The sequence below is a fragment of the Acipenser ruthenus genome, chromosome 4 (genome assembly GCF_902713425.1).
Source record: "Acipenser ruthenus chromosome 4, fAciRut3.2 maternal haplotype, whole genome shotgun sequence".
Lineage (NCBI taxonomy): Eukaryota > Metazoa > Chordata > Actinopteri > Acipenseriformes > Acipenseridae > Acipenser > Acipenser ruthenus.
The window spans coordinates 14,776,853-14,802,529 of NC_081192.1; the positions used below are offsets into that span (position 1 = coordinate 14,776,853).

The window sequence follows — 25,677 nt, forward strand, 5'->3', positions numbered from 1 at the left end:
TTCAGATTTCTGTCTTCGGTGAAAGTTTCCATTTCGTGACATTTGCCTATTGCAGACTGCTTTCAGCATTGTAACACAACTAGGCCATAAATGTATCAATCAGGTTTGCTGTGCACCTGGCTTCATGCAAGTTAAAAATGTTGAAAAGGATTTTAAAGGAAAACATTTCCTAATTTTAAGTGAAATTTGGCAAATCATTATAACTTGTTCACCACTTATCCACTTGGTTTCAATGCAGCCTTGGACTTGTAAGATTTAGAGACAAAATACGTTGCTGGAAAACTGACTCCAGTGCTCCCTAAAAATGCTCAGTTTGTACACTGTACTTTCTGTTGTGTTTGGCTATGCCCAATTAGACAAGATGACTCCACTGTGATATTACCTGTCAGTGTAAATTTCACAAGCAATTTTGAATGCCCCTACTACTGTCTATTTTAAAACAATCATATCTATCAATAGTAGTAGTTAAATAATGTGGTTGGTATGTTCTGTGTACCTCTTTGCTGAAAATGTATTTTTTGTGTAATTTCAAACAGTTAAGGCTGTGGAAAACACAAGTGAAGAGGGAGAAATAATAAGGCACTATGCAGAAGATTTAATGTCAACACAAACCTCAGTTTGTATAGGTGAGGGATTGGTTAAGCCTAGCAGTTCATGTGTGCATGGTGACAGTTGATAGCCAGTAGAAAGACTCATGCATAGAGAGATTGGACAGACTAGCTATTACCACTCCTTTAGTACAGTTGTAGAGGAAGAGGGCCTCCACCGGGGGGTTACTGAGAACGGTACGTGTCACTGCACCTACAGTAGTGCTCTAGTGGTGGGAAAGAAAAAAAGGGAGGCATCTGAAAATAAAACAACTGTCTAAACAAAAAGGTGAAGTAAAGGTTTTGGAAGAACACCAAGTAAAGGCCATATGATGATGATGATGTGGGTGTGACGTATTACAGTTTAACACTTGCATTGTTATAGCATCCTGTTTGAATGTATAATAAATATCTTATTATATTTAGAGAACATAAAAAAAAAAAGATCTTACAGAGAAACCCCTTACTGAATACATACACACAGCAGAGTACCTCATGGGGCCTGCCTGAGCAAGATAACAATATTGAACATACCAGAATCAACAAGACGCAAACTCTAAATATTAGCAAAATAAAAGTCCTGTCGACCAGGTTTCATTCTTTGGTAGTTGGCCAGCATATAGTAAGGTCCTGATTTTAGAAAGGTGAACTGATCAACAAAGATGTTGTCTGTAAAATAACATTATGGTATATATAAATAAATTTAAACAAAAACAAAGTAATAATTTATACACAGCAATAAGGTACAGTTCAGTAAGTGTTGCTTGAACTATTTCCTAAGGAGGAAAAACACCAAAAACAAAAAAGCTACAGGTTTAAAATGCATTCTTCAGGTCTGCTCTGCTTCCAGAGTGGAGCAGGCCTGAAATCCAGTATTTGTACATTAGACTCAACTAACTTATTGCCAGATGCAGGGATCACTAGTTACCATTCCATTTTTTTGGTTGTTTTTCAGACTCCTTATTTATTGCACATGATTAATTTGTTAATCTCTGTGATAGATTCAATCAAAAAACATAATTGCATGAACCAAGTCAAAGGAATAGCCACATGACATAACATATCTCAAGAGAACTTTGGCACTGTCACTAGTGCTACAGAACACTAGTTAATACAATTTGTCGGCTTTAGAGTGCTTCAAAGATTTATTTTTTTAAATAGATGTCTACAGTATTTATGTGTGTTGATATTTTCTAAAGTATCTAATAATAATTACAGTAGTGGTAGTAACATTTTTGTTTTATTGTGCAAACTGTTAACAACAACAAAAAAAAAGAATTTGAATCATCATTACTGCATCCAGGTAGTATTATTTGAGGGAAATTGACACATTACTTTTTATCTTATTGTTCTGATTTGTGTAGCTAAAATAATTGCCAATCATTATATGTTATTCAAGAGTTTATATGTCTTTGGGCTGATGCAGATTTAAGCTAAAGCAGTGCTGGACTGGCTTGCGTTGAGAGTGCTCCTGCCGCTGTATGTCGCTTACCCCCTCAACAGGGTCTCCCCCCTAAGAGCTTATGTAAACTAGCTGTGGAGCCAAGGCAAGCTGGAGCTATTTTTAGCAGCAACACTGCAGAGCAGAAACTGGCAAACTGGCTGCGGGTCACGTGTGTGAGGCTGAATCAAAGGGAGTATCCCAGCAATGTGCTGTAAACAAAGGAAGGTCAGCATTAGAAGGTGGGCCCAAGGTGCTGCAAACATTCCCAATCGTTAGCACTCTCTTGCAGGCTGCCAAGCACTTTAAGTGGATGCAGGATATAATTGTAATATAATTAATTGCAATTAAAAGAAGCAAGATACTGTAAAATACTTGGGACGGCTACATTAAGAAAAAGGTTAAGAGCATGCATTTATTTTGCAGTCGTTCAAAGGTATCAATAGAAGTCTGTCTGTCCCACCCTCCATTTTTATTTTTGGTCATTTTAACTGCATGGAAATCTCAGGCTGCTGGTAGGTTCCAGTGTGATTTATAAATAGTGTAGTTTTACATGAAGTCTTGTATCAGTAAAAAAAAAAAAAAACAGTTAGAAACTATACTGTATTGTGCGCTAATAAATACCACAGTTTATAAGCAGTTATAAAAGTATAACTTAGCAAAACCCTCCAAAAAGAGGCTTTAGTTACGGTGTGGTTTTCAGTGTTGCATAGAAGCTGCCTTGTAATTTGCATTGTGGTTTAATGTCATTATCAAAAACCTGAATCAAATGTTGTGCATGGTTTTGCACAGCAAAAATGTGTTGTGTTCTGTAACACTTGCTTTCAATACTGTACCACTATTGTATGTTTTAGCTATGAGAATGAGGGTGGGGTCAAAGTGACAATACAGTAGTCTCCACATATAGGAACTTCACTTAAAAGAACACCTTTTTGGCACTGCTAGCGATTCGTTCACAACTGATACAGTACTGTTTTGTAACCTGATAACTCATCATCAAATGGTTTATTCAGTCTTTTCAGATGTGACTTGTCATCACGAGAGTGTCTTGATGTACACTAATTGGTGTATTCAATCTTTCCAGAACCGTCGTTATCGCATTGCCTCGTTTTGTATTCTGTGTTCTACGAGTGCAGCTCATTGCTACAGAATTGCATGTAAAAACAAACTGCGCAACATGGCGCTGTTTCTCTTACTACAAAAAGTTGGAAATTTGTTCAAAATCCTGAAAAAAGAATCAGATACAAGTCGCTGAGCAATTTGGTGTTTTTCCGTTCTGGCTAGTTCACCATTCTGTTAAATAATTGAGTACATGTCTTGAATATTGCTCCTGTACAGGTATTCATAATTAAACTAGAGCTGCTGCTGCATGTTTTAACGTGTGTAGAGGTGCTATGTTAATTTAGTTTGACAGTTTATTAACGTCGGTTTGTCTGTTACTTTATTATTATAGTTTATTAACATACACTTGCCTATTGCTTTTTTCTTTCTAATTCTGTTCATTTCCTATGTTGATGCACTTACATCATGACAAGTAATAAATACAGTGTGTTTCTTATTGTGTCTGGTGGTCAACTTCGCTTGCTTCCCAAGGGGTGTTTTCTTAGCTGTAGACTACTGTACCAAGATTAAGTGATTTATATTTTGTCTGTGTTAAAAATGTGGAGTCTAAAAGTTGGCAAAAATATTTAGAGGAAAGTAATGTTTCAGCTGTACCGTAATGCACCTTTGCACTGTACAACTGGTTTAGATTAATTTCTACAGCACCTATGAAAAAATGATAAAAAAGACAAACTATTCAGTAATTTACTAACAGAAATATGTTAAACATTGGGCTTCCAGTATGGATGACACAGTATTTTTTGCACATCACAGTAGTGTGGAAGTTATCAAATAATTTGATGTGACTATCGCTGCATTTCAGAAGCCAAGAAAAGTTGTGGATGCAGTACTAAATCAGTGTTGCAACAGAGGAGTGAGAAGGGAGCTCTGAAGGCAAGGGTATATGTATTGTAACATATGTCTGTAAGCAGAAGGTTCCTAGCATGGCAACGCAGAGGAGTGGTATCGACTGGCTGTGGACTGTAGAGGTTGCCATGGGAACAGAATTGCAGCTGCAATCAACCAGGGTCAACCAAAGGGGTCTGTGCAGAGAAGAGAGAGAGAGAGAGCGAGCACAAGCAGCAAGTGTGTGAGCGCAGCATGGAGAACCATGCCACCTGGAGTCTTATCGGAGAAATACAACTTACAGTAGCTGCAGAACTGGAACGGCACAGTGTAGTGTGTAAATCAAAAACGTTTTCTGCACAGTGGCAAGGCCAGGGGTCTGAAACTGTAGCTCTGCAACTGTAACTCAATTATAACCTAAACAACAACCCTTGGCATTTGATCCTGTGCCTCAGCCTACCACCAAATATTTAAAACTTTTTTTTTTTTTTGTACATGACACCAAGCCTCAAAATAACATCATAACAATGATCTAGTGGACACAATCTTTTCTCCATTTCATAATTTCAATTAGTTGTATCAAAAAGCTTTAAAATATTGTAATTCATTTTGTATTTGTTTATAAAGATAGAAATGATATTATTTACAATGTACAAACCCATCCATAACTTCAAACTATCATAAAATCTGTGTCTTAGACATTTAAACATTTGTATACTAGACTAAAGCTTTTGAGATTTTATTCAAAATGTGTATTTGTGCATTTCGTGGATTATCCCATTTAATGTGTAAGACGCTGTTCAGCTTTACTGACCCTTTCTTGCGGTACTGATGTCTTCTTGTCTGCTTTTAATACACATTTTCCCTACTGAAGAAAAACTGATAGAATAATAATACTTTTTTTTTTAACTGTAACTTTACTTGCTACCGACTTTTTATACAGTGTTCTCATGCAAGCAATGTAGGACCACCGAAGACATGTATTTCTACATAGTCTTTTAAGTGTCTAGAGTCTTTAACTTGTTTCTTGGGGTTTGCATTTTTTCTGTGGGATATTGTGTTTACAGTGGGTTCAGGAATAGGGCACTCGCTGTACTATGTACCATATTGTGACACAGCATCTTTGTACAGCACAGGTGTATCTCATGTTGTACATTGACCACATGATCTATACAACATGGAAACCTTGGAACACTGGTACATAATGTGAAACACTGGTGTTTTCTCCATTAACTAGGAAGAACCTGAACTTGAAAACCCTCTTCCTCTTTTTCAAAACCACTAGGACATAGTGGTTAAATAGGAAAAAGGTGATATCACCTGGCTGTATCTTTAAATGCCTGTCTTTTTTAAATGTGCAACCAGGGATGATGTTATTTTGTAGCCTGTGTCTAAACAGTTTAAACCTTTCAAGTTTATGCATGCCTGACTGTCAGAAAACGCTAAGCAGACAAGCTTTTGAGATCCATAGGGTACTCTACATTACAGCAGAAACCATTCTAATACAGGAAGAATATATTTTATGCCATAATATGTTTCAATGATGTATTGTAATGCAATCAAATTAAGTGTGACTTTAATATACTGTTTTCTGAGAAAATTCAAACCCTGAACTGTGTACGTAGAAAATTAGACTGTTTAATGTCAGTTTTGAACTATTTATTCCTTAGTCTGAGAGAGACCAGGTACGTGTGTTTATACAATTTTGGTTTGTATAATCAGGTTTTTAGGAGAAAGTTCATGTGTGTGGTTATATTTAGAAAGACCACTGTAGCTGTATATGTATATATCATTTTTAGGTTAATTTCCAAATCTGTTTAATGTAGCTGTCAGAGAGCAAAACTACATATAACCTTTCTCGTTTAAATTCTCCATGTCTTAATTTATTACAAAGGATAAAATAGATTGTTTGCACTAATTTTTTGATAAGTTCCTGAATTAATTTGCCATAAGTAAATAATCCTTTACACTGTATATTATATTAATATAAGAAATGTGGGGTTCTTTGTTGCACTCATGTTCTGTGTGTAAAGTACAGTATATGGACTAGTACGGCCGAGAGCTTACCTCTTAATATGTGTGTAATACATGATAGGAAAGGGCTGCTCAACTAGATGAAACAAGCCAGAAAGGAACATCTCTCTGCTGGCTTTACTATGGAGACTTCCTGGTTTCTAACACTCTACAACATTGTATGCATGCAAGCACAGATTTCACATACTGTATTTAATGTGTGATTGTAACCGGTTATGTTGCACGCTGTGGAGTATAGAATTGATTAAGATGTTGTTGTTAACGTATAAAGCCCTGAATGGATTAGCACCCAGTTTTTTCCGCATCGCACTCTTGAGATCACAGGATGCGGGGTTACTGGTTATTCTTAGGGTCAACAAAATCACCATGGGAGGTAGGGCTTTTTCTCCTAAATTGTGGAATGCTCTGCCTGCGTCTGTCAGGGAAGCTGGGACCATTACAGTTAAGTCTAGACTGAAAACTTACTTTAATAAAATATCTTTTTTGTCTTTGTGGGTGTTAATGCAAGTTTTATACAGGAGGCAGTGTGGTCCAGTGGTTAAAGAAAAGGGCTTGTAACCAGGAGGTCCCTAGTTCAAATCCCGGCTCAGCCACTGACTCGTGTTAACCCTGAGCAAGTCACTTAACCTCCTTGTGCTCTGTCTTCCGGGTGAGACGTTGTTGTAAGTGACTGCAGCTGATGCATAGTTCACACACCATAGTCTCTGTAAATCGCCTTGGATAAAGGCATCTGCTAAATAAATAATATGTTGATATTATGTATGGATGTGTGTATGTAAGTATGTATATATATAGTACTGTGCAAAAGTTTCAGGCAGGTGTGAAAAAATGCTGTAAAGTAAGAATGCTTTCAAAAATAGACATGTTAATAGATTATATTTATCAAATAACTAAATGCAAAGTGAGTGAACAGAAGAAAAATCTAAATCAAATCCATATTTGGTGTGACCACCCTTTGCCTTCAAAACAGCATCAATTCTTCTAGGTACACTTGCACAAAGTCAGGGATTTTGTAGGCATATAGTCAGGTGTATGATTAAACAATTATACCAAACAGGTTATAATGATCATCAATTCAATATGTAGGTTGAAACACAATCATTAACTGAAACAGAAACAGCTGTGTAGGAGGAATAAAACTGGGTGAGGAACAGCCAAACTCAGCTAACAAGGTGAGGTTGCTGAAGACAGTTTACTGTCAAAAGTCATACACCATGGCAAGACTGAGCACAGCAACAAGACACAAGGTAGTTATACTGCATCAGCAAGGTCTCTCCCAGGCAGAAATTTCAAGGCAGACAGGGGTTTCCAGATGTGCTGTCCAAGCTCTTTTGAAGAAGCACAAAGAAACGGGCAACGTTGAGGACCGTAGATGCAGTGGTCGGCCAAGGAAACTTACTGCAGCAGATGAAAGACACATCATGCTTAGTTCCCTTCGCAATCGGAAGATGTCCAGCAGTGCCATCAGCTCAGAATTGGCAGAAAACAGTGGGACCCTGGTACACCCATCTACTGTCCGGAGAAGTCTGGTCAGAAGTGGCCTTCATGGAAGACTTGCGGCCAAAAAGCCATACCTCCGACGTGGAAACAAGGCCAAGCGACTCAACTATGCACGAAAACACAGGAACTGGGGTGCAGAAAAATGGCAGCAGGTGCTCTGGACTGATTTGAAAATTTGAAATATTTGGCTGTAGCAGAAGGCAGTTTGTTCGCCGAAGGGCTGGAGAGCGGTACACGAATGAGTGTCTGCAGGCAACAGTGAAGCATGGTGGAGGTTCCTTGCAAGTTTGGGGCTGCATTTCTGCAAATGGAGTTGGGGATTTGGTCAGAATTAATGGTCTCCTCAATGCTGAGAAGTACAAGCAGATACTTATCCATCATGCAATACCATCAGGGAGGCATCTGATTGGCACCAAATTTATTCTGCAGCATGACAACGACCCCAAACATACAGCGAAAGTCATTAAGAACTATCTTCAGCGTAAAGAAGAACAAGGAGTTCTGGAAGTGATGGTATGGCCACCCCAGAGCCCTGATCTCAACATCATCGAGTCTGTCTGGGATTACATGAAGAGAGAGAAGCAACTGAGGCTGCCTAAATCCACAGAAGAACTGTGGTTAGTTCTCCAAGATGTTTGGGCCAACCTACCTGCCGAGTTCCTTCAAAAACTGTGTGCAAGTGTACCTAGAAGAATTGATGCTGTTTTGAAGGCAAAGGGTGGTCACACCAAATATTGATTTGATGTAGATTTTTCTTCTGTTCACTCACTTTGCATTTTGTTAATTGATAAATATAAACTATTAACATGTCTATTTTTGAAAGCATTCTTACTTTACAGCATTTTTTCACACCTGCCTAAAACTTTTGCACAGTACTGTGTGTATATATATATATATATATATAATTATACAGAAAAAAATGTAAATTAACGCGTTTCTCAGTTGTGACTGAGATACATCAGTTGATTTGAGATATTAATATATTATACTGTTTGAATATGTTATTTAAATGGTATGATTAGGGTAGATGTTTTACAAATGTATTGTGGTTTGATTTTCTACTATGTACTGTACAGTGCTTTGAGATACTAGTGTATAAAAATGCAAATAAATAAATAAAAATACACTCATAATTGATCTTACAAACCTCAAATTAAACTCCTTTTTTATGAAAACCAGCAACAAGATATAACTACCATATTTGACTGATCCAACAATATAAGCATCCACAGGAGTGTAAAACAGGATTGTGCTTTTAATACAGTATAGGGGATTTTACACTGGGCTTTCCATGAATTCCTTTTAGAATACTTACTAAACAGAATGGTTACATTGATATGTAAGTTATTAATGAGATATTCCCTTCATATGATTTATGTTATGTTTGTACTGGGAGAAGAAAGAGGTAACTACAGTTATACTATGTAAAAAAAAAAAAAAAAAAATTCCACCACTGTATTTATTTATAATAAAACAGAGTATAGTTCAAGCTTTAGCGTGCAGTAGGGCATAAAGCAGCACAAAGCATTCAAAATATGGAAACTATTGATCTGTGCATTGCCCTTTGCTAATTAAAGAATGTCCACTATTTGTAAAAAGTCAACACAATCATCAAATGAGCACCTCACCTAATTCAGTATAAACTGTCATTGACTTTAAGGTTGTCTAAGGTTGGTTTTTTCAAAGAAGAAAGGTATTCACGTACTGCGTACTCCTTAACTGCGGAGCCAACTTTTAGGGACTCTGGGGAGGTTGTGCATAAGATCTATAAAATAGATTATAATTGGGGCTTCAGATTTTCTGTGTTTTACCCTGACTTTTCAACTAATGATACCTGTTAAGCCATTTGTGTATCTCAATCACAACTGAGAAACGCATTAATAGTAAAATTGATGTATCTCAATCACAACTGAGAAACGCGTTAATTTAATATACAGTTTTTTTTCTGTGAAACGCCTAAATGGAATTTTAAATCGTAAGTCTAACTTTTTCATTTCATAGCAAAAGCGATGTATCTTTATTAATGTAAATACAGTTACGGATAACAATTGTAATAGTGTGTCCAGCATGAAATACTTTATTTTTCATTATAGCTTTAATAAAGATTAGTCGCTTAATTATTAACATGTTACATTGTGCTTGTAAATGAACAATTAAGGCTTGGCCGATTTTAAAAGCCTGTTTAGTTGTTTCACGGAAAAAAAAAAAACCTGTAAATTTAAATCAATTTTACTATTAACACGTTTCTAAGTTGTGATTGAGATACACAAATGGCTTAACAGGTATCAATTGAGTTCTTAAAGAACTCGAAATTCAGAAACCCTAATTATAATGCAGAATCTTATTCTCTAATACAGTGGGGGGGTTTGGTTTTAGTCTGTGTTTGGGTCCTTTCATCTGAATTCAAAAGTTGCTTTCCAGTTTTTTGGTTGACTGCCATAAAAAAATAAGGCAGTTTATTGTTGGGAAACCAAAAGGAAACTTCATCTGAAGTATCTAATCACTAGATGGCAGACACTTTTGCTACTTTAGCCTTTAGACTTTAGCCTATACTGCATATTTCTTGAACTGAAATGCAGCAGCTGAACTGAGGTAAAAAGCACCTTGAAACAGATTTAAAAAAGAAAAGAAAAAAGTAAACACTATTTTCAAGTATTTACAAAAAGAGCAACCCATAAAAGGAAAAAGGTGACGGTAAAAAAATGAAGAAGAAACTACTATTTGTTTAAGTACTACAGTACATTAAATAAGATTAGAGGTGTCCTGGAAAATAAATTTAACTATTCAACTCATTTTGAAAACTAAGTTCAGAAAAAAGTTAAAATGGGGGGGCTTCCGAGTGGCGCATCCAGTAAAGGCGCTCCACGTGGAGTGCAGGATGCGCGCTATAGTCTGGACGTCGCGAGTTCGAGTCCAGGCTATTCCACAGCCGATTGTGGACGGGAGCTCCCAGGGGGTGGCGCACAATTGGCCGAGCGTCGCCCGGGGGGAGGGAGGGTTAGGTCGGCCAGGGTGTCCTTGGCTCACCGCGCACCAGCGACCCCTGTAGTCTGGCCTGTAAGCTGCCTGAGAGCTTCGTTGTCCTCCGACGCTGTAGCTCTTGGGTGGCTGCATGGTGAGTCCGCAGTGTGGGGGAAAAAAAAGCAGTCCGCACACGCTTCGGAGGACAGTGTGTGTTCGTGTTCGTCTTCGCCCTCCCGAGTCAGCGCAGGGGTGGTAGCGGTGAGCTGAGCTTAAAAAAATAATTGGCCATTCTAAATTGGGAGAAAATAATAAAAATAATTGGCAACGACTAAATTTATATATAAATAAATAAATAAATAAAAAGTTAAAATAAAGATGTGGTGGAAAAATCACTACATCAGTAACCCACTAACGTTTCAGTTTTTTAAAAACGTGTAAAAAGTTGATTGAAGAACAGAAAGCTTGGTTATATAAACAACATTACATTGTGGGTTATCAGGTTTTTCCAAGACACCCCTCAGTTTGAGACATGCAATAGTTATACCGGAAATAGTTCACCACCTCTCTGTCAATGCCTTTCAGTTTGGTGACCTCCATGTATTACTGTAGGACAGCTCTCACTCAGTGCCTTTGATGGCCATAATAGAGGAATCCCACTATAATATTCCACAAGGCAAGACAGCCAGACTGGGGATTGCCTCTCTCATGTTATTGAAGTACCTGTGTACAGTAGTCCATATTTCTGATGAGTCCCATGGTTAAATAGCTTGCTGCCAATTGGAGGAGCTGTCTAGATATATGCCAGCATAATTGCACAAGGAAAATCAATACCTCACAACTTTTGGCAGCTATTGGACGAGCATTCGTGTACCCAGTGTTTGTAGTGCTTAAGTACTCGAATAGGTTTTAATTCGAAATTTGACATCTATTTATTTAATTGAAATTATTTACTATGGATGCAATTAGTGAAATGAATGTGATTCCGTTCAGCCTACAATATCTATCTGCAGGCTGCTGGTGTGACTGCAAGATGAACGTACACACACAATATAACAAGTCAGTGGTTATTTTTTTTTATTTATTTATTTTTTTTAATTTAGTCATTGCCAATTAGTTTTTATTATTTTCTCCCTAATTTGAAATGCCCAAATATTTTTAGGCTCAGCTCACCGCTACCACCCCTGCGCTGACTCGGGAGGGGCGAAGATGAACACACGCTGTCCTCCGAAGCATGTGCCGTCAGCCGCCCGCTTCTTTACACTCTGCAGACTCACCGTGCAGCAGCCTCAGAGCTACAGCGTCGGAGGACAACGCAGCTCTGGGCAGCTTACAGGCAAGCCCGCAGGCGCCTGGCCAGACTACAGGGGTTGCTAGTGCGCGGTGAGCCGAGGACACCCTGGCCGACCTAACCCTCCCTCCCCCCGGACGACGCTCAGCCAATTGAGCGCCGCCCCCTGGGAGCTCCCGTCCACGGTCGGCTGTAGAATAGCCAGGACTCGAACCGGCGACGTCCAGGCTATAGAGCGCATCCTGCACTCTAGCGAGTGCTTTTACTGGATGCGCCACTCGGGAGCCCCCCAGTGGTTATTTTAAAGGTTATTTTAATGTGGAATTGCTTTCTCATCTTTATAGATGAATAAGAACGTGTTCAGCATGTGTTGGAAGCTGTTGGTCCCTGTTTGTTGTGAGTTTAATATTATACAGTACAGCACTTTGCTATGGGACATGTTTTAGCCTACAGTACTGTATTATATATATATATATATATATATATATATATATATATATATATATATATATATATATATACACATATATGTTTTGGTTTCACACAGGAAACAAACCTGTGCATAAAAGTAAGTCAGTCAAGATGTAGTAATATAATATTGTTGTGGATTTATTACATCTCTGTATTTAAAGTACCAAAATGAGTAACTTTTATTAAAGGGATAATAATCCTTTAACAAATATGTTCTTGACACCTTAGCTTAACAGTTTTGTTGTAGATCCCCTTTCTGATTTTAGATTTGAAATTCCATTTAAAGAGACACCCCACCCACTGCTATCCAGACTTTGTGGCCTTTGTCATGTGATCCTAGATGATTGTGTAGTAAAGCCAAGCCAGGGTAAACTGGACGTTCACTAACCTCATAGGTCAATAAGTAACAATGGACACAGTGAAGGTACAGGGTCTGTTCAAGCTGGCAGGATGATACTGAAAAATAAAAAAAATAAAAAACCATTCACAATAATGTGGCATGTTGGGAGGGTTAATGTACCTGTGGTTTGAAATTTTCACTGCACTAAAATATTGTACCAGAGTTGCCTCCTTTTAATTGCAGGCATCATTTCATATTTGATGAGAGGAAGTCTGCTGGAATCAAACAAAATCCAGCAATAACTGGTTTAAGTAAAGTGTTTACACTACATGACGCATTTGTTCCTGAGTGACCTGATTGTTCCCCTGATTTCCTGACAGAGAACACTTTTAGAAAATGTGCACAATAAAAAGTTGTGTACTGTGACACTTTCATACTTTTATATCTTTTTCCAATGGGAACCAATACAATAGTGAATAAAAACAGTCCCTTTAGGTGGTGTTGCAGGCTGGATAATTACAGCTAAGGTTCCATGATGTCTTGTTGTCTACTTGTTTTGTGTTTTAATAATGTTAAGTGGACAAACGCTGGCCAAGAATCTCACAAAAGAAGAGAACACAGCATTACACTCTGCAGACTGTTGATGAATTATTCAGTTTGGCCTCACTTCTCTCTAGTAAGTTTATATCTGAGTACACAGATACACACATCCTTTTAATTCACAAACCCTCAGTCACACACAGTAACAAACGTATTGAAATTAATGCAGCAATACTATTACATTATTACAGTAAAGTTTGACTGCCAGCTCTAGGAAGAACATTTAGCATAATAAGAATTACAAACAACTTTTAACTATTTTATATGTAACGGTTTAGCCATTTTATTTTTATTTTTTTAAAAGCTACTTAATCAGGTGGTTGGCAGTAGGTTTGTAAAGATATAGATTGACTTCATTATTATGAATACGACTTTGAAGTTACTCCATAGCATTGCACTGTTACTAAACGAATACCTTCTCTGAATTCTGACTCGACTCTCCACGGAGTACCCTCAGTCTCTCACAACTCAGGATGCTGTGAGACTGACGGCGTAACGCCCACTGAAACAAAATCATTTGTCTTTATCCAATGGCCATATAGGAAACCAAAACATATTAAACAAGTGCCATTGCCAGTCTTCTGGGTAATGTAGTTTAGAAACCAATCCTTAACCCATTCTACCTGTTTAGCATAACGTGACTTTCGGCCTGTGTATCAGGACAAATATCCACTGAAAGTAAACCATATTATACCTTTCTAAACAGCTGAGAATCTGAAGATTATTAAGTGAATAACATTTCCATTCTGTGATGAAATATACCCTACGATTACCTAGTTTGAATGTAAAAAATATGTTTTAAAATGTACTCAAAATCATTTTAATTTAGAATCTTTTAAATTTAATTATTTTTGTTTTGCCATGTGTCATGCAAAAAAATGAGATGGACTCAGTTTTGGCAAGTATGTTTGGACTGAATTATGTTTTCTTTATTTTATTTTATGAAGCAAAAATGATTATTAATCACTAATTGATTGTGTTCATTGTTTAATAAAACAAAAATTCTACAAGTTAAATTCTACTTTTTTGTCTGTGTTTTGTGCGACAGGGAGGGGGCAAGTAGATTTTTAAGAAGGACTGTATGTGGCAAACCTAGGAAGAGCAATTTGATTTGTTTAACTCTTGTTTACCTGCATAGGTTAGTTGCAGGTTACACTTTATTATTTTAATGTTAAACCATGACAAGTGTGATACAAATTGTATAGTTATGGCCTTTTAAAGAAGATGTTGGTTTGATGATGCAGTACCTCACTCTGGTTTCTGAAGTAAATTGGTAGGTAGGAGATTTAATTATTTGTTTCTGTGTAATAAAACTATATTGAAATAAACTGTTTGTGCACATTGTTTCCTTGATCGAAATAAAAAAAAAATGAGAATATATAACTGAAGTCCTTTTATTGCTTCCCATTTGCAAAGAAAATTGGCATTACAGACTCTTTACATCTCTATTAACAGTTTCCCTCATGCAGTAGTCTTACAAGCTTGGCGATTAGAGCTCTAGGGCAGGATGTTTTCAGTACTTGAGGATTTTTGATGGAACCTGCAAATTTGCTTTATTGAAACAAGTTATTTGAATGAGGGATGTCCTTTATGCCCCTGGATCATCCTAGTTTTTAGGTAAATGTCCCAGGGTCCTGGGTTTTAACATCAAGCCACATGCAGCACTGCATAAGACTGCTCAAGAGCCTTATCAGCTGAATCAGTTATCAGATGTACTGTTGATATAGCATCATGCATAAAGCTGTGAATGCCTTGCTTTCTGATAACATATCACCATGATACAATACTGCAGTATACACACTATATCAATTGTTTGTTGTCAGTAATAATATACAGTTGTAATTTATGAGATTAATTCGATTTTATACCTATAAAGCAACATTGTATAGTTTCAGTGGTTCTGTTGGGTATTGTACTGTATGTAGCTCAGAGATACCATTCCACTTTTAACTCGAAACGTAAAAGCACCAATAACTGATGTTGGATTACTACAACATGCAATACAAGTGGTTTTTGTAAACCACCCACTCCCATCCCTGAGGTTATGTGTTCAGTATTGTACTGTCTTTGTAAGTTATTTCTTCTTCCTAATCAACTGTGCCTGCAGTATATTTTGTTCGTGGCACTGGCCTCTAGTACAAAATGTTGGGGGTGGTGTGGGAGGGGGAGATAGACCTGGGACAAAACAAAGTGTTCTGCTTCATACATCCTTGACTGATTTGGTGACAGATCAGCATAAAATATGGTGAACTGTGCAGTGTTATAATGTGAACTTGCCGGCCTCTTTTGTTTTCTGATTAGCTCAGTGTTAATAGTGCTGCTACGTTGGTCAGGTCGGGGTCAGGCTGCTGCTTCTGCACTCTGCTTCGCTACACAACTATTTTTTTTTTTTTGTAAATAAAATAAATAGAAGTGTCATCTCATTTTTAAACAATATATATGTTCTACATGTACAGATATCTGACATAAATCAGTCTAGAATAACTATATAGAACTGTTTAGTTGAATAGTTTGGCTTGCAGCCACTGGATCCGCAGAGCTTCTTTGTATTTGATTCACTCATTGAGATCTGGCAAGCCCTTGTCAGCTGGGAGGGAGAGAGGGGAAGAGGCAGATTTTGTAAAACTGGATGCCCAGTGAGCCTGAATCTTATTATAGCAATATGAACATATTGTCCAGTTGGAAGATAGCTGTTTTATCTTTTCTTTCTCAAACACAATTCTTCTTACATAATTAGAAGCCAAAGTTTGTCAGTAACAGCTGACTTACTGTGTGAAGTCTTTATATACTAAAGCCTCATGTATTTGAATTGCTGGTGCAAGAACTAGAACACAGTAAGAACTTGTAATGGCCCCTTTTTTATGTATTTTTATTATATATTTTCTTTTTCTCCGCTGGGGTTGGGATTTGAACTGCTGAACCTCGGCACTAAAGGCAGACACCCTACAGTTTCGCTAAAGGGGAATTCCCCGTAGCGGGGTTTGTAGTCATGTCTTTTATGCACACATACAATGTGCCTATTTGGCCAGTAGGGGTCATTCATTACAAACTTCAACAGTATATCCTGCTTTCCTGTCTGCTAAATAAAATGACTGCACATGTGCAGCCATGACTATCACTGTTTCTCAAAAGGAGAGGGGGTGGCATTGCTGTATGAGGATTGATGTCAGACTTATGTTACTGCATAGGTAGGTTAACAAAAGTGCAAAATCTAGTGTTTTCTTAAGGATTGTCTGCCCTCTGCTGGCCAATAGTTTGTATATTTACTCAAGGCAGTGATCTACTGTAGATTTTTAGGTAATTACTGTAGCCCTATAGGTAAAAGGTATCAATAAAAGGTGCCAATTCTAAAGCAATAATCCATACTTTTAAGGTCATTATTTTTTAGTCTGTTAAAAATAATATACAGTGTATGCAGATATAATAAGGAAGTGAAATCAATGAATAGTTGATTCATTGGGGCAGCAGTGTGGAGTAGTGGTTAGGGCTCTGGACTCTTGACTGGAGGGTCGTGGGTTCAATCCCAGGTAGGGGACACTGCTGCTGTACCCTTGAGCAAGGTACTTTACCTAGATTGCTCCAATAAAACCCCAACTGTATAAATGGGTAATTGTATGTAAAAAATAATGTGATATTTGTATAATGTGATATCTTGTAACAATTGTAAGTCACCCTGGAAGAAATAAATAATAATAATAGTATAATGAAAACAAAACCTGTGCTCTAGGTTAACTGCATAGCAGCACATGAAATGCAAACCTTTACCAAGAACCAAAAATGCTGCATATTCACCCAAATGTATAGTGTGCTATAATATACTGCTGCCGCTGCATCTACTACTGCTGATATCTTATAACTGAAACATTGTATTTTCAGTTATGGAAACTCTTTGGGCAAAATCTAGTGGCAAGCTTAACCTTGACATGTGACCTAAGAAGGCCACTACATCAGGGTCATGTGACTTTGGTTTACAGATTATAAAGACCTGCTGCAAAGCTTCAAGATATTGACTTCATACTTGGTGCATTCTGTGATTCCCTAGGTCTAGTTCAGATTGTAATGCGGTGGCCATATTAAGGTTGTGTGACTTTTGAAGTTACAGCTTGCAGAGATACAGTACACCGCTGTATTATTTCATTTTCTTGAGTTCCATTACCAGTGTTGTCCATTAACAATGATCCCTTTCACTGCCTCATTGCGATAACATCTGGCCATATCAATGATACAGACCATATCCTTTTACATAGGGTTTTTATAGTTGGTACACAGCTGAATTCTATGATTCTCTCAACTAAGTTCCAGTATCGATAGTGTCTGATGAACATTAACCATTTCAGTGCCACATTCTTTTAACCTGTGATCAGACCACTCACTTACAGACAAGATCTTTACTATTCTGTGGTTGTCACAATAAAGTTCCATTACAGGTGGTGGTCAGTACAAATTAACAATGCCACTGTCACCTTTTGTATATATATATATATATATATATATGATACAAATCTTTTTCACATTTCCATACTTCATGCTTACAAACCATTAAGTCTACCAGGGATGCTTTTTTTTGTTCACAAAAACTCCCATTTCTAGTTTACAGTTGTACTGTAGTGGTGTTTGTATTTATCATATTTTCTTTTCTTCCTTGTGCAGCTTTTTGGAAAAAATTGATTCTGTGAGACAGAATGACTACACACCCACAGACCAGGTAAGCTTTGCAATCTAGTTAGTATTTTCAAAATAATTCATTTCATATTTCTTTTTTAAGTTGTTGTTATTATACAGATGTTACAGAAAAAAGTTTTTCATGCTGTGTATAATCGTGCACAGAAATATTGCATGGGATTCTGTGCGAAAGAGTTCAGTCAACACTTCACTTGGAACCTGGTTGACTGAGATGATAAGGAAAATCCTCCTTAACAGCAAGTATTCCTGACTTGCGAAGTACAAATCCAGCCCATTTTTTTCTTAATGTATTTTTTTTTAAAGTTTCATTTTGCAAACTGTATATGAAATTGAAATGTTACCAACGTAAACTTTACGTGCATTGTTTCTGATTTGCTTTAGGACCTGCTCCGATGCAGAGTTTTGACATCAGGGATTTTTGAAACACGATTTCAAGTAGACAAAGTAAATTTCCAGTAAGTATATAGATGGAGATCTGTAAAATGTTAAAGGGGTAGACGTACTTTATTTTATTACAGTAAGTGCTCTCGTCTTGAGTCCACAGTGGTCAGTTATCTAGAAAGTGATGCCCGCTGTGCTGGATAGTAATGTTGGCATATACAGCGGAATGCCTTTTTTCAACAGAGATAGAGTAAGAGAGAGCTGTATCTGAATCTGGGGGTATGTGGAGACCGTTTTCCTTCTGTATGTTACATTTGTACATGTGCAAACAGTGTATATAGGTCACCATGGTGGTCTACTTTTGTTTGCTTGTTTAAATTACATATCATGACTAAAGAAAAGTGATCCCCTCACGAGGTAGCAGTCTACATCATAATTGTGGCATTTTTTATTTTTTTATTTTTTTTTTACAGCATGTTTGATGTGGGAGGACAGAGAGATGAAAGGAGAAAATGGATCCAGTGCTTTAATGGTGAGTTTTATCACATCATGCAGTTGTTTTGCTTGCTGGTAGAGGGTTTCTTGCAAAGTTTCTTTTGTTTTGGTTTTAATTCAGTGCTAATACATTTTGCACTACAATTTGGAACAGCCTGGTACAGCTTATTGCAAGATTTAGACTCCTTTTTGCACAGTACACCTATTTTTTCCAACAGCGACGTATTGACTTACTGTATTGTGCTCAATAGCGTTTCCACTGGCAAAGAAAAAATCTGCTAAGGGCATTTCTCTTGGCTGTAAAGGTTTAGTTGAGTTTTGTACCAAAGGTCAAGATTTGGAGGTGAAAAAATATGTTTTGTTCCTTTTCTCTTTCATTCCAGATGTCACTGCTATTATCTTTGTTGTGGCCTGTAGTAGCTACAACATGGTGATAAGGGAAGACAACAACACGAACAGGTTACGGGAATCACTCGACCTCTTCAGGAGTATCTGGAATAACAGGTAAAGGTTTTCACAGCACATAAAACTGAACTAGCAGTCAGCACGTTCTAAGGGTTAAAAAAAAAAACTGTGGCCCAAACCTGAAAAATATCCTCTGAGTGACGCAATTAAACAGATGACTATAACCTTAACTTAAAAATCTCATAAAATGTTGTGCTCGCAAATGTGTTTTATTAAAAAATTCTCAAGACGGTTTTATCCATTCTGCTAACTTTCCCTATTAAAAAAATGATAACGGTCTGGTTCTCTCGACTTTTTTCAATGAATAGAATGTAATTAATGTAGAATTTTAATGTAATTTAATGTTTACATTTTAATTTAAAAAAAAAAAAAAAAAACTGACATTTTTTTTTCCTTTTTTGAGGTGGTTACGGACAATTTCAGTCATCTTGTTCCTGAATAAACAGGACATGCTTGCCGAGAAGGTGTTAGCAGGGAAATCCAAAATTGAAGACTATTTTCCTGAATACACACGTTATACTGTACCAGATGATGGTAAATATATATTTTCACAATTTGCAAATATATTTTATTATTTGTATTATACTGTATCGCAAAAAAAGCCAAATAGCTTGTTTTGAAGCAGTAATAATTCACTTTTGTTACTGTTTATTTTATTTTGATATATAGACCAAATATATTAGCTATCTACATACAGTACTATATGTTCAACAGGACCAAGTAGAAAAATGAAAGCAGTGCAAAATACAGATTTGCAAAATAAAGTGACTGAACAGACCAGAGATAAGCACTTCAACAGCTTACAATGGTTGTTATAAAATATTAAGTGCTTTGTTATTGCAGAGAAAATAAAATATTGTCAGACAAGCTTTATTAAGATATTCATTTACTTTTTTTTTTCCTAATTGAACAGCAACACCAGATCCTGGCGAGGACCCAAAAGTGACTAGAGCAAAATTTTTTATTCGGGATGAATTCCTTGTAAGTTTTTATTTATTTATTTATTTATTTATTTATTTATTTAATTTTTTTTGTTGATGAAAAACTAATGACATGGCGCGCATATATATATATATATATATATATATATATATATATATATATTAGCAGTATTGATATCTGTTCTCAGTTTCTGTTATGTATGAAAGGGTGCTATAGTAAGGCGTTATTTTAAGTTTCACATTCAGTGTCAGAGAAAGGTCAAGCTGCAGTGATGCAATCCCCTTTACTTCCTGGGCATTCTAGCTCAAGTTGACCAAATTGTGGGGAGGTGTTTCCTCCATTTGTGGCCCACATGGAAGGAACGTGTTTGAAGGTGGTGAAAGTGCCTCATATAAGTTACCATCATTTTAAATCACGTTTCAAAGGCCGTCCAAAAAAAATTAAAAAATGATTGGCATAAGGCGTCAAGCAACTCGGCTTGGTCACTTGAACTGTAATATATACTGCCACACACCAAGATTCCTCCGAGTACCAGTTTCTGCAGAGCAATCTGCTAGTACCAGCCATAATCTCCTTTATGACCCTCTCACATTAGGCTTGTGTGGCAGTGGACCATAGTGTCGAACACTTCAGGATATACTCCATCCATATCTATATAAGGAATTGGTTCTCAGTAGGTCCGTAGCACATACAGTACAGAAATCATTTTCCAAATGACCCTGACACCTGATAAAGCAGTGTTCCCTAGGTCAGGGGTTTTCAACCTGGGGGGAAACACTTACACCTGGGCATACTTCTATGAGGGTACAGGACGAAATGCAAAAATAGAAATTAAAGTAAAAGAAAATAATGAACTTGATTTTCTTTTTTTTTTTTTACGGTAGTATATATTATCTATTAAACACTGTACATAAATATTTCATTTGTTTAGCAGCTCAAAGGTTAGTATAGCATAGTTTCAAAATTATCATCCACTGATATTAGAGTGGGTGAAGCAGGCGTCTGGCGATTCTGCCTATGGAGAGCTCTGTGATATAATTGAATGCTAATCAGTGAAGCATAATCTTTCTGTATTTTTTAGGAGTATACATGCTCCAGTAAACATAAATAATAATCACAATACTCATATTTTGATGTTTTTTTTGTTTTTATTTATTAGGCACAACTATTTTCGTAACAGCAATAGCAACTGGTTGAATTTTTCGTGTTTGATAAAATGCATCCAAATTATCCTGTTTATCGTTTCTTGAGTAAAAAGTGGATAAATGTCATACTTGCAAAAGAAAAACAAACAAAGAAAACACAAAAGATTCTACAGAAAGTACACAGTGACAGAAGGTTATACCGGTCCCTTTGGATCATAAAAAGATGATCATTATTAGTTATGTAAGCAACAAGACACGACAGGGTGTTGGTTGTGCTAGAATAACTGCACGCCCAGGGGCATAGTAAAGCATGAGTGTCTTATTGTGCTTATAAAATGGGTTACTAGTTTCTAGAAATAAACATTTTTATTTAAAAATCAATATAGGTTTATTTTTTCCTAAATATATTATTACGCTAGGAAAAATAGTTCCAATAAATGTAAAAGTTCCAATGAATTTAATAGATAAACAATTTATTTTTAATAATAAATTAAATTCAAATAAATTAAATTATCAGAATATTTTCAGAGTTTGTCTCAAATTAAATTAATTATATACATTATTTTGAGTAATCTAATGAAGTTGACTGTACCAGGGAATGTACAGTTTACTAAATTAAATAGCTGGTCACACAGTTGGACAGATTGTGTGCAGTAGGCGGCACTGTTTGGCGAGTAGGGGAGTTTGTTTCTGCCTTTTGTTTACGAGGTGATGACGGTACTCCAAAGAGGATGCAACTCCAAGACTTCCTGTCTTTCTGCCCAATAGCTTTTTAAACTACTTTATGAAATGGGTTGGGAGATATCTGCGTCCTGAGTGCCGATGACTTGTTTTGGTCTGTTTGGGATACAGCAGGGTGATGTTGTGACTTGTCTTTTTGTTGTCGTCTGTAAGTTTCCAGGACAGAAATGAAGACACTGTTTGCTGTTTTAAAGTGGGTATCTGAAATTAGGTTTATAGATCGTCCCACTGTGGGAGAATTTAAAAAACGATTCAGGCCGGCTCGCAAGCTTGTGTAGCTGCTAACTGAATACCGTGTGCCAGCTGATGTTCTCACTTCAGCAAAGAGACTTTTTAAAACTGTGTTTATTTCAGTCTTCGATGCAGTTTTCCAGTCCATATTATTTTTTGTTTGTGCTGACCAATCGTTAAAAACTGATAGACCTTCCCCGAGTCGCTGCAGCGGTCAACCGGGATTAATAAAATACAATTAGCAATTCCAAATTGGGGAGAAAACTGGGGTAAAATAATTGGCGACAACCAGATTTAAAAAAAAAATACAAAAAAAAAAAACTGACAGCCCAAGCGGTTACTTTTTTAGTATTCCGCTCTTCTTGATTGGCTTCAGTTGTATTCATTTCAGTAGTACTGAGAGAGAGGTGTGTTGTAGTACTCATGGTTTCATTTTTTTCCTGACCTTTTTTAAAAATGATTACTGTCGGTTCCGTTACCGAACTGTTGCGGTCTAAATCCTCCAGGAATGTGTGGCCAAACAAGTTAAAATTTACATGGAGGAAGTCTGTCATGGCTTGGAATGCCTATCAGCCAATCAGGATGCAGATACCTCCCAACCCATTTTATAATATAGTTTTATATAATTACGCTAAAATGGTAAGTGGAAAATAAATAGCATTCTGGATTATTTGTAATAACTTTGCCAAATAGAAAGCGAATGTGCGTATTTCTGAAGAGATTCCCAAATACTTGATTCTATGCATCCGAAGACTTTAAGTTTTAAGTAGGCCTACTGTTGTTGGGGGGGATAACATTTGTTAATCAGACTATTCTACATTTTTTTGCAACTGTGGTACCATTCAGTAGTGTGAACATTTTAAAGGGGTACTTGAGTTGAAACCTCCAGACATAAGGGGTACAGTTTTAAAAAAAAGATTGAAAACCACTGCCCAAGGTCGTGGGATCCTTTTTTTATCAGAGATAGTTGCTTAGGGATAACACTTATTACCTTGACTTTAGCGCTGTTGTACATTTATAATCTTCAGATGTCTGCTATAACACTATGTACTATTATTCAACCCCTGGCGTAAGGTATGTAGAATTACTAAAAAACGATCAATGTCTTCAAATTTGAAGCATAGATCTTCTTTTTATAACCTGTGTGATACCTAGAGGGCAAGGTTCCAGCTTTTGTTTCTAGACAGGACAGGCAAGGTTTACATTATCTAGAAACATCTAAAAGTACAATAAACAGGCATGACATTTACCTTTCTTTTGGTGTTTTATTTCAGAGGATCAGCACAGCAAGTGGTGACGGCAGGCACTACTGCTACCCTCATTTCACATGCGCAGTAGACACAGAAAACATTCGCAGAGTGTTCAACGATTGTCGAGACATCATTCAGAGAATGCACCTGCGCCAATATGAACTCTTGTGATTGGGAACATCTTGGAACCTGTGGTTTTAAATTCTTTGTTCCGCTCTCTATAACTAGCCCACACAGGGTAGAAGTGTACTATTGAAGAGTGTGTCTCATTTTATTTTGATCTTTTTTTTTTTTTTTCTTTTTTGCTATTCCTGTCCCAAAGTATAGCCTTTTTTCCGGGAAGGGGGGGGGGGGGGCCTAACTTACGTGTGCTTTATTGTTGGTTTTCGATACGCCTTATTTTTTTCCCTCTCATTCCACTAAGCCTTTGGCTGCCTCCATTTTCCATTTTCTTTTTGTTTTATCTACCTTTTTTATTGGACCTCAGCCTGCTGATTTTAAAGCGGGTTAGTGTTAGTACAGTCCTGTGTCAGTCTCTGGGTGGCACGACATTCAGACCTATCCCTGTGTGGGTTTCTGTTTTTCTTTTTCAACACTGAAGAGTACTTGATGGGAAAAAAATGATATAATGCACTTTGCATCAGGTTACTAAATACCGTTGAGGAAGTATACACACAATGTAGCAGCACCACAATATTTATCACTCTGTCACAGTTTTTAGCGTTACGAGTTGCAGGTCGACTGAAAAATAACTGACCTCCTCGTGTAAACCGTCTACAGGCACAGAAGTAGAGTAGATAAGAGGCATGGTAAAGACAAGAAGCAATTTTTTCTGGTGTTTTTTGGGGCTAAAAGTCTCTGCACACCTCAGGCCTTTGAACAGCAGCTGCTTTTAGCCTATTGTGTCTAGGAAGAAAACTACCACACTCACTAATGTTAGTTGTTCTGTCCACAAATGATCCTTTTAGCTTAGATCATTCTTGGACAATAGTCCTATATATATATATTATATATTTTTTTGTTTGTTTGTTTTTTGTTCTACTGCTGGTTTATTATCCTGTACAGACTGTAAAATGTAATATTATTTTGTACAACTTTATTGAAAAAAAAATACTTGTAGAAGATCTTTGTGCCTTGATTATGGCTGTACCTGTAAAATGAGCTAAGATGTAAGTATGTTTTTGATTGCGCTGTACAGCTTGATGTCAACCCTATCTGCAGTTGTGACTGTGGGTAGGGACTTTATCTGGAGAGTTTAGTTTTTTTCTGGTTTATAAAAAAAAAAGGAAATGCTCTTTAGTAAAATCCTGTATAAATTATGCAAATTAACCACTTACCTACAGTGATGACCAGATGTTGCAGCAACATGCCTTTTTTTCTTTTCTTTTTTGATTCTCAGCTTTAAAACATTGGAATCCATTCAAGTGTCCAAATTGCAACCTGGCGCTGTTTTAATAGGAACCAACTTTTTCGATAGAAAGTATGATTGAAGATATATATATATATATATATATATATATATATATATATATATATATATATATATATATTACACACAGATAGAGAGAGATAGCTAGATAGAGATATATATATATAGAGAGAGAGAGATAGAGATAGACATATATATATATATATATGTCTAGATATATATATAGAGAGAGAGAGAGATAGATAGATAGATAGATAGTTTGGTAATTCTTTGGTCATGCATAGACCTTCACAATTGCATAGGCATATTGTGAATGTGTGAGCACGATTAAGTAGGCTCTTAAATCCTTGTACCAACAGCAGCTTTTATTGTTCAAGTAAATAGCAAGAGAAAAAAATAAGGTGTAAACCCTTGTGTCTGGCCTACGAGAATTACAAAATGATACTTTTATTTCTCTTTTAATAAAGAGGCACATTAGAAAAGTTTGTTTTATTTAAAATATTGTAGAATTGAGACGTGTGACTTTCTCAGACTTGAATAATTTATGCAAATGAAGTTTTTCAGAACAAGTTTAAAGAATTTAAACATTTAAAGAAGAAAAAAAGCAAAAATTGCTTTAGCAATAAGGCATGTCCTTTTTAGTAACTATTACACTGCTTTATATTTTATACATAGGTGTTATATGTCTCTGTGAGTATCATTTTCATGTGTCTAAGATAACCTGTACAATTTGTACAATGTTT

General features: G+C 36.6%; 1 protein-coding gene across 2 annotated transcripts in view; it reads left to right on the forward strand.

Moving 5' to 3' along the window:
- LOC117400471 (guanine nucleotide-binding protein G(olf) subunit alpha) overlaps positions 1 to 25,416 on the forward strand; it is a 146,061-nt gene extending 120,645 nt beyond the window's left edge. For both annotated transcript variants that reach the window (XM_059022050.1, XM_059022051.1), the window contains exons 6-12: positions 17,823 to 17,877; positions 18,237 to 18,310; positions 18,710 to 18,768; positions 19,115 to 19,235; positions 19,600 to 19,730; positions 20,110 to 20,177; positions 23,530 to 25,416. In XM_059022050.1, coding sequence (XP_058878033.1) covers positions 17,823 to 17,877; positions 18,237 to 18,310; positions 18,710 to 18,768; positions 19,115 to 19,235; positions 19,600 to 19,730; positions 20,110 to 20,177; positions 23,530 to 23,676 — 655 coding nt within the window. In that variant the 3' untranslated portion in view covers positions 23,677 to 25,416. The remainder of the gene's footprint in view (positions 1 to 17,822; positions 17,878 to 18,236; positions 18,311 to 18,709; positions 18,769 to 19,114; positions 19,236 to 19,599; positions 19,731 to 20,109; positions 20,178 to 23,529) is intronic.
- Positions 25,417 to 25,677: the final 261 nt, after the last annotated feature.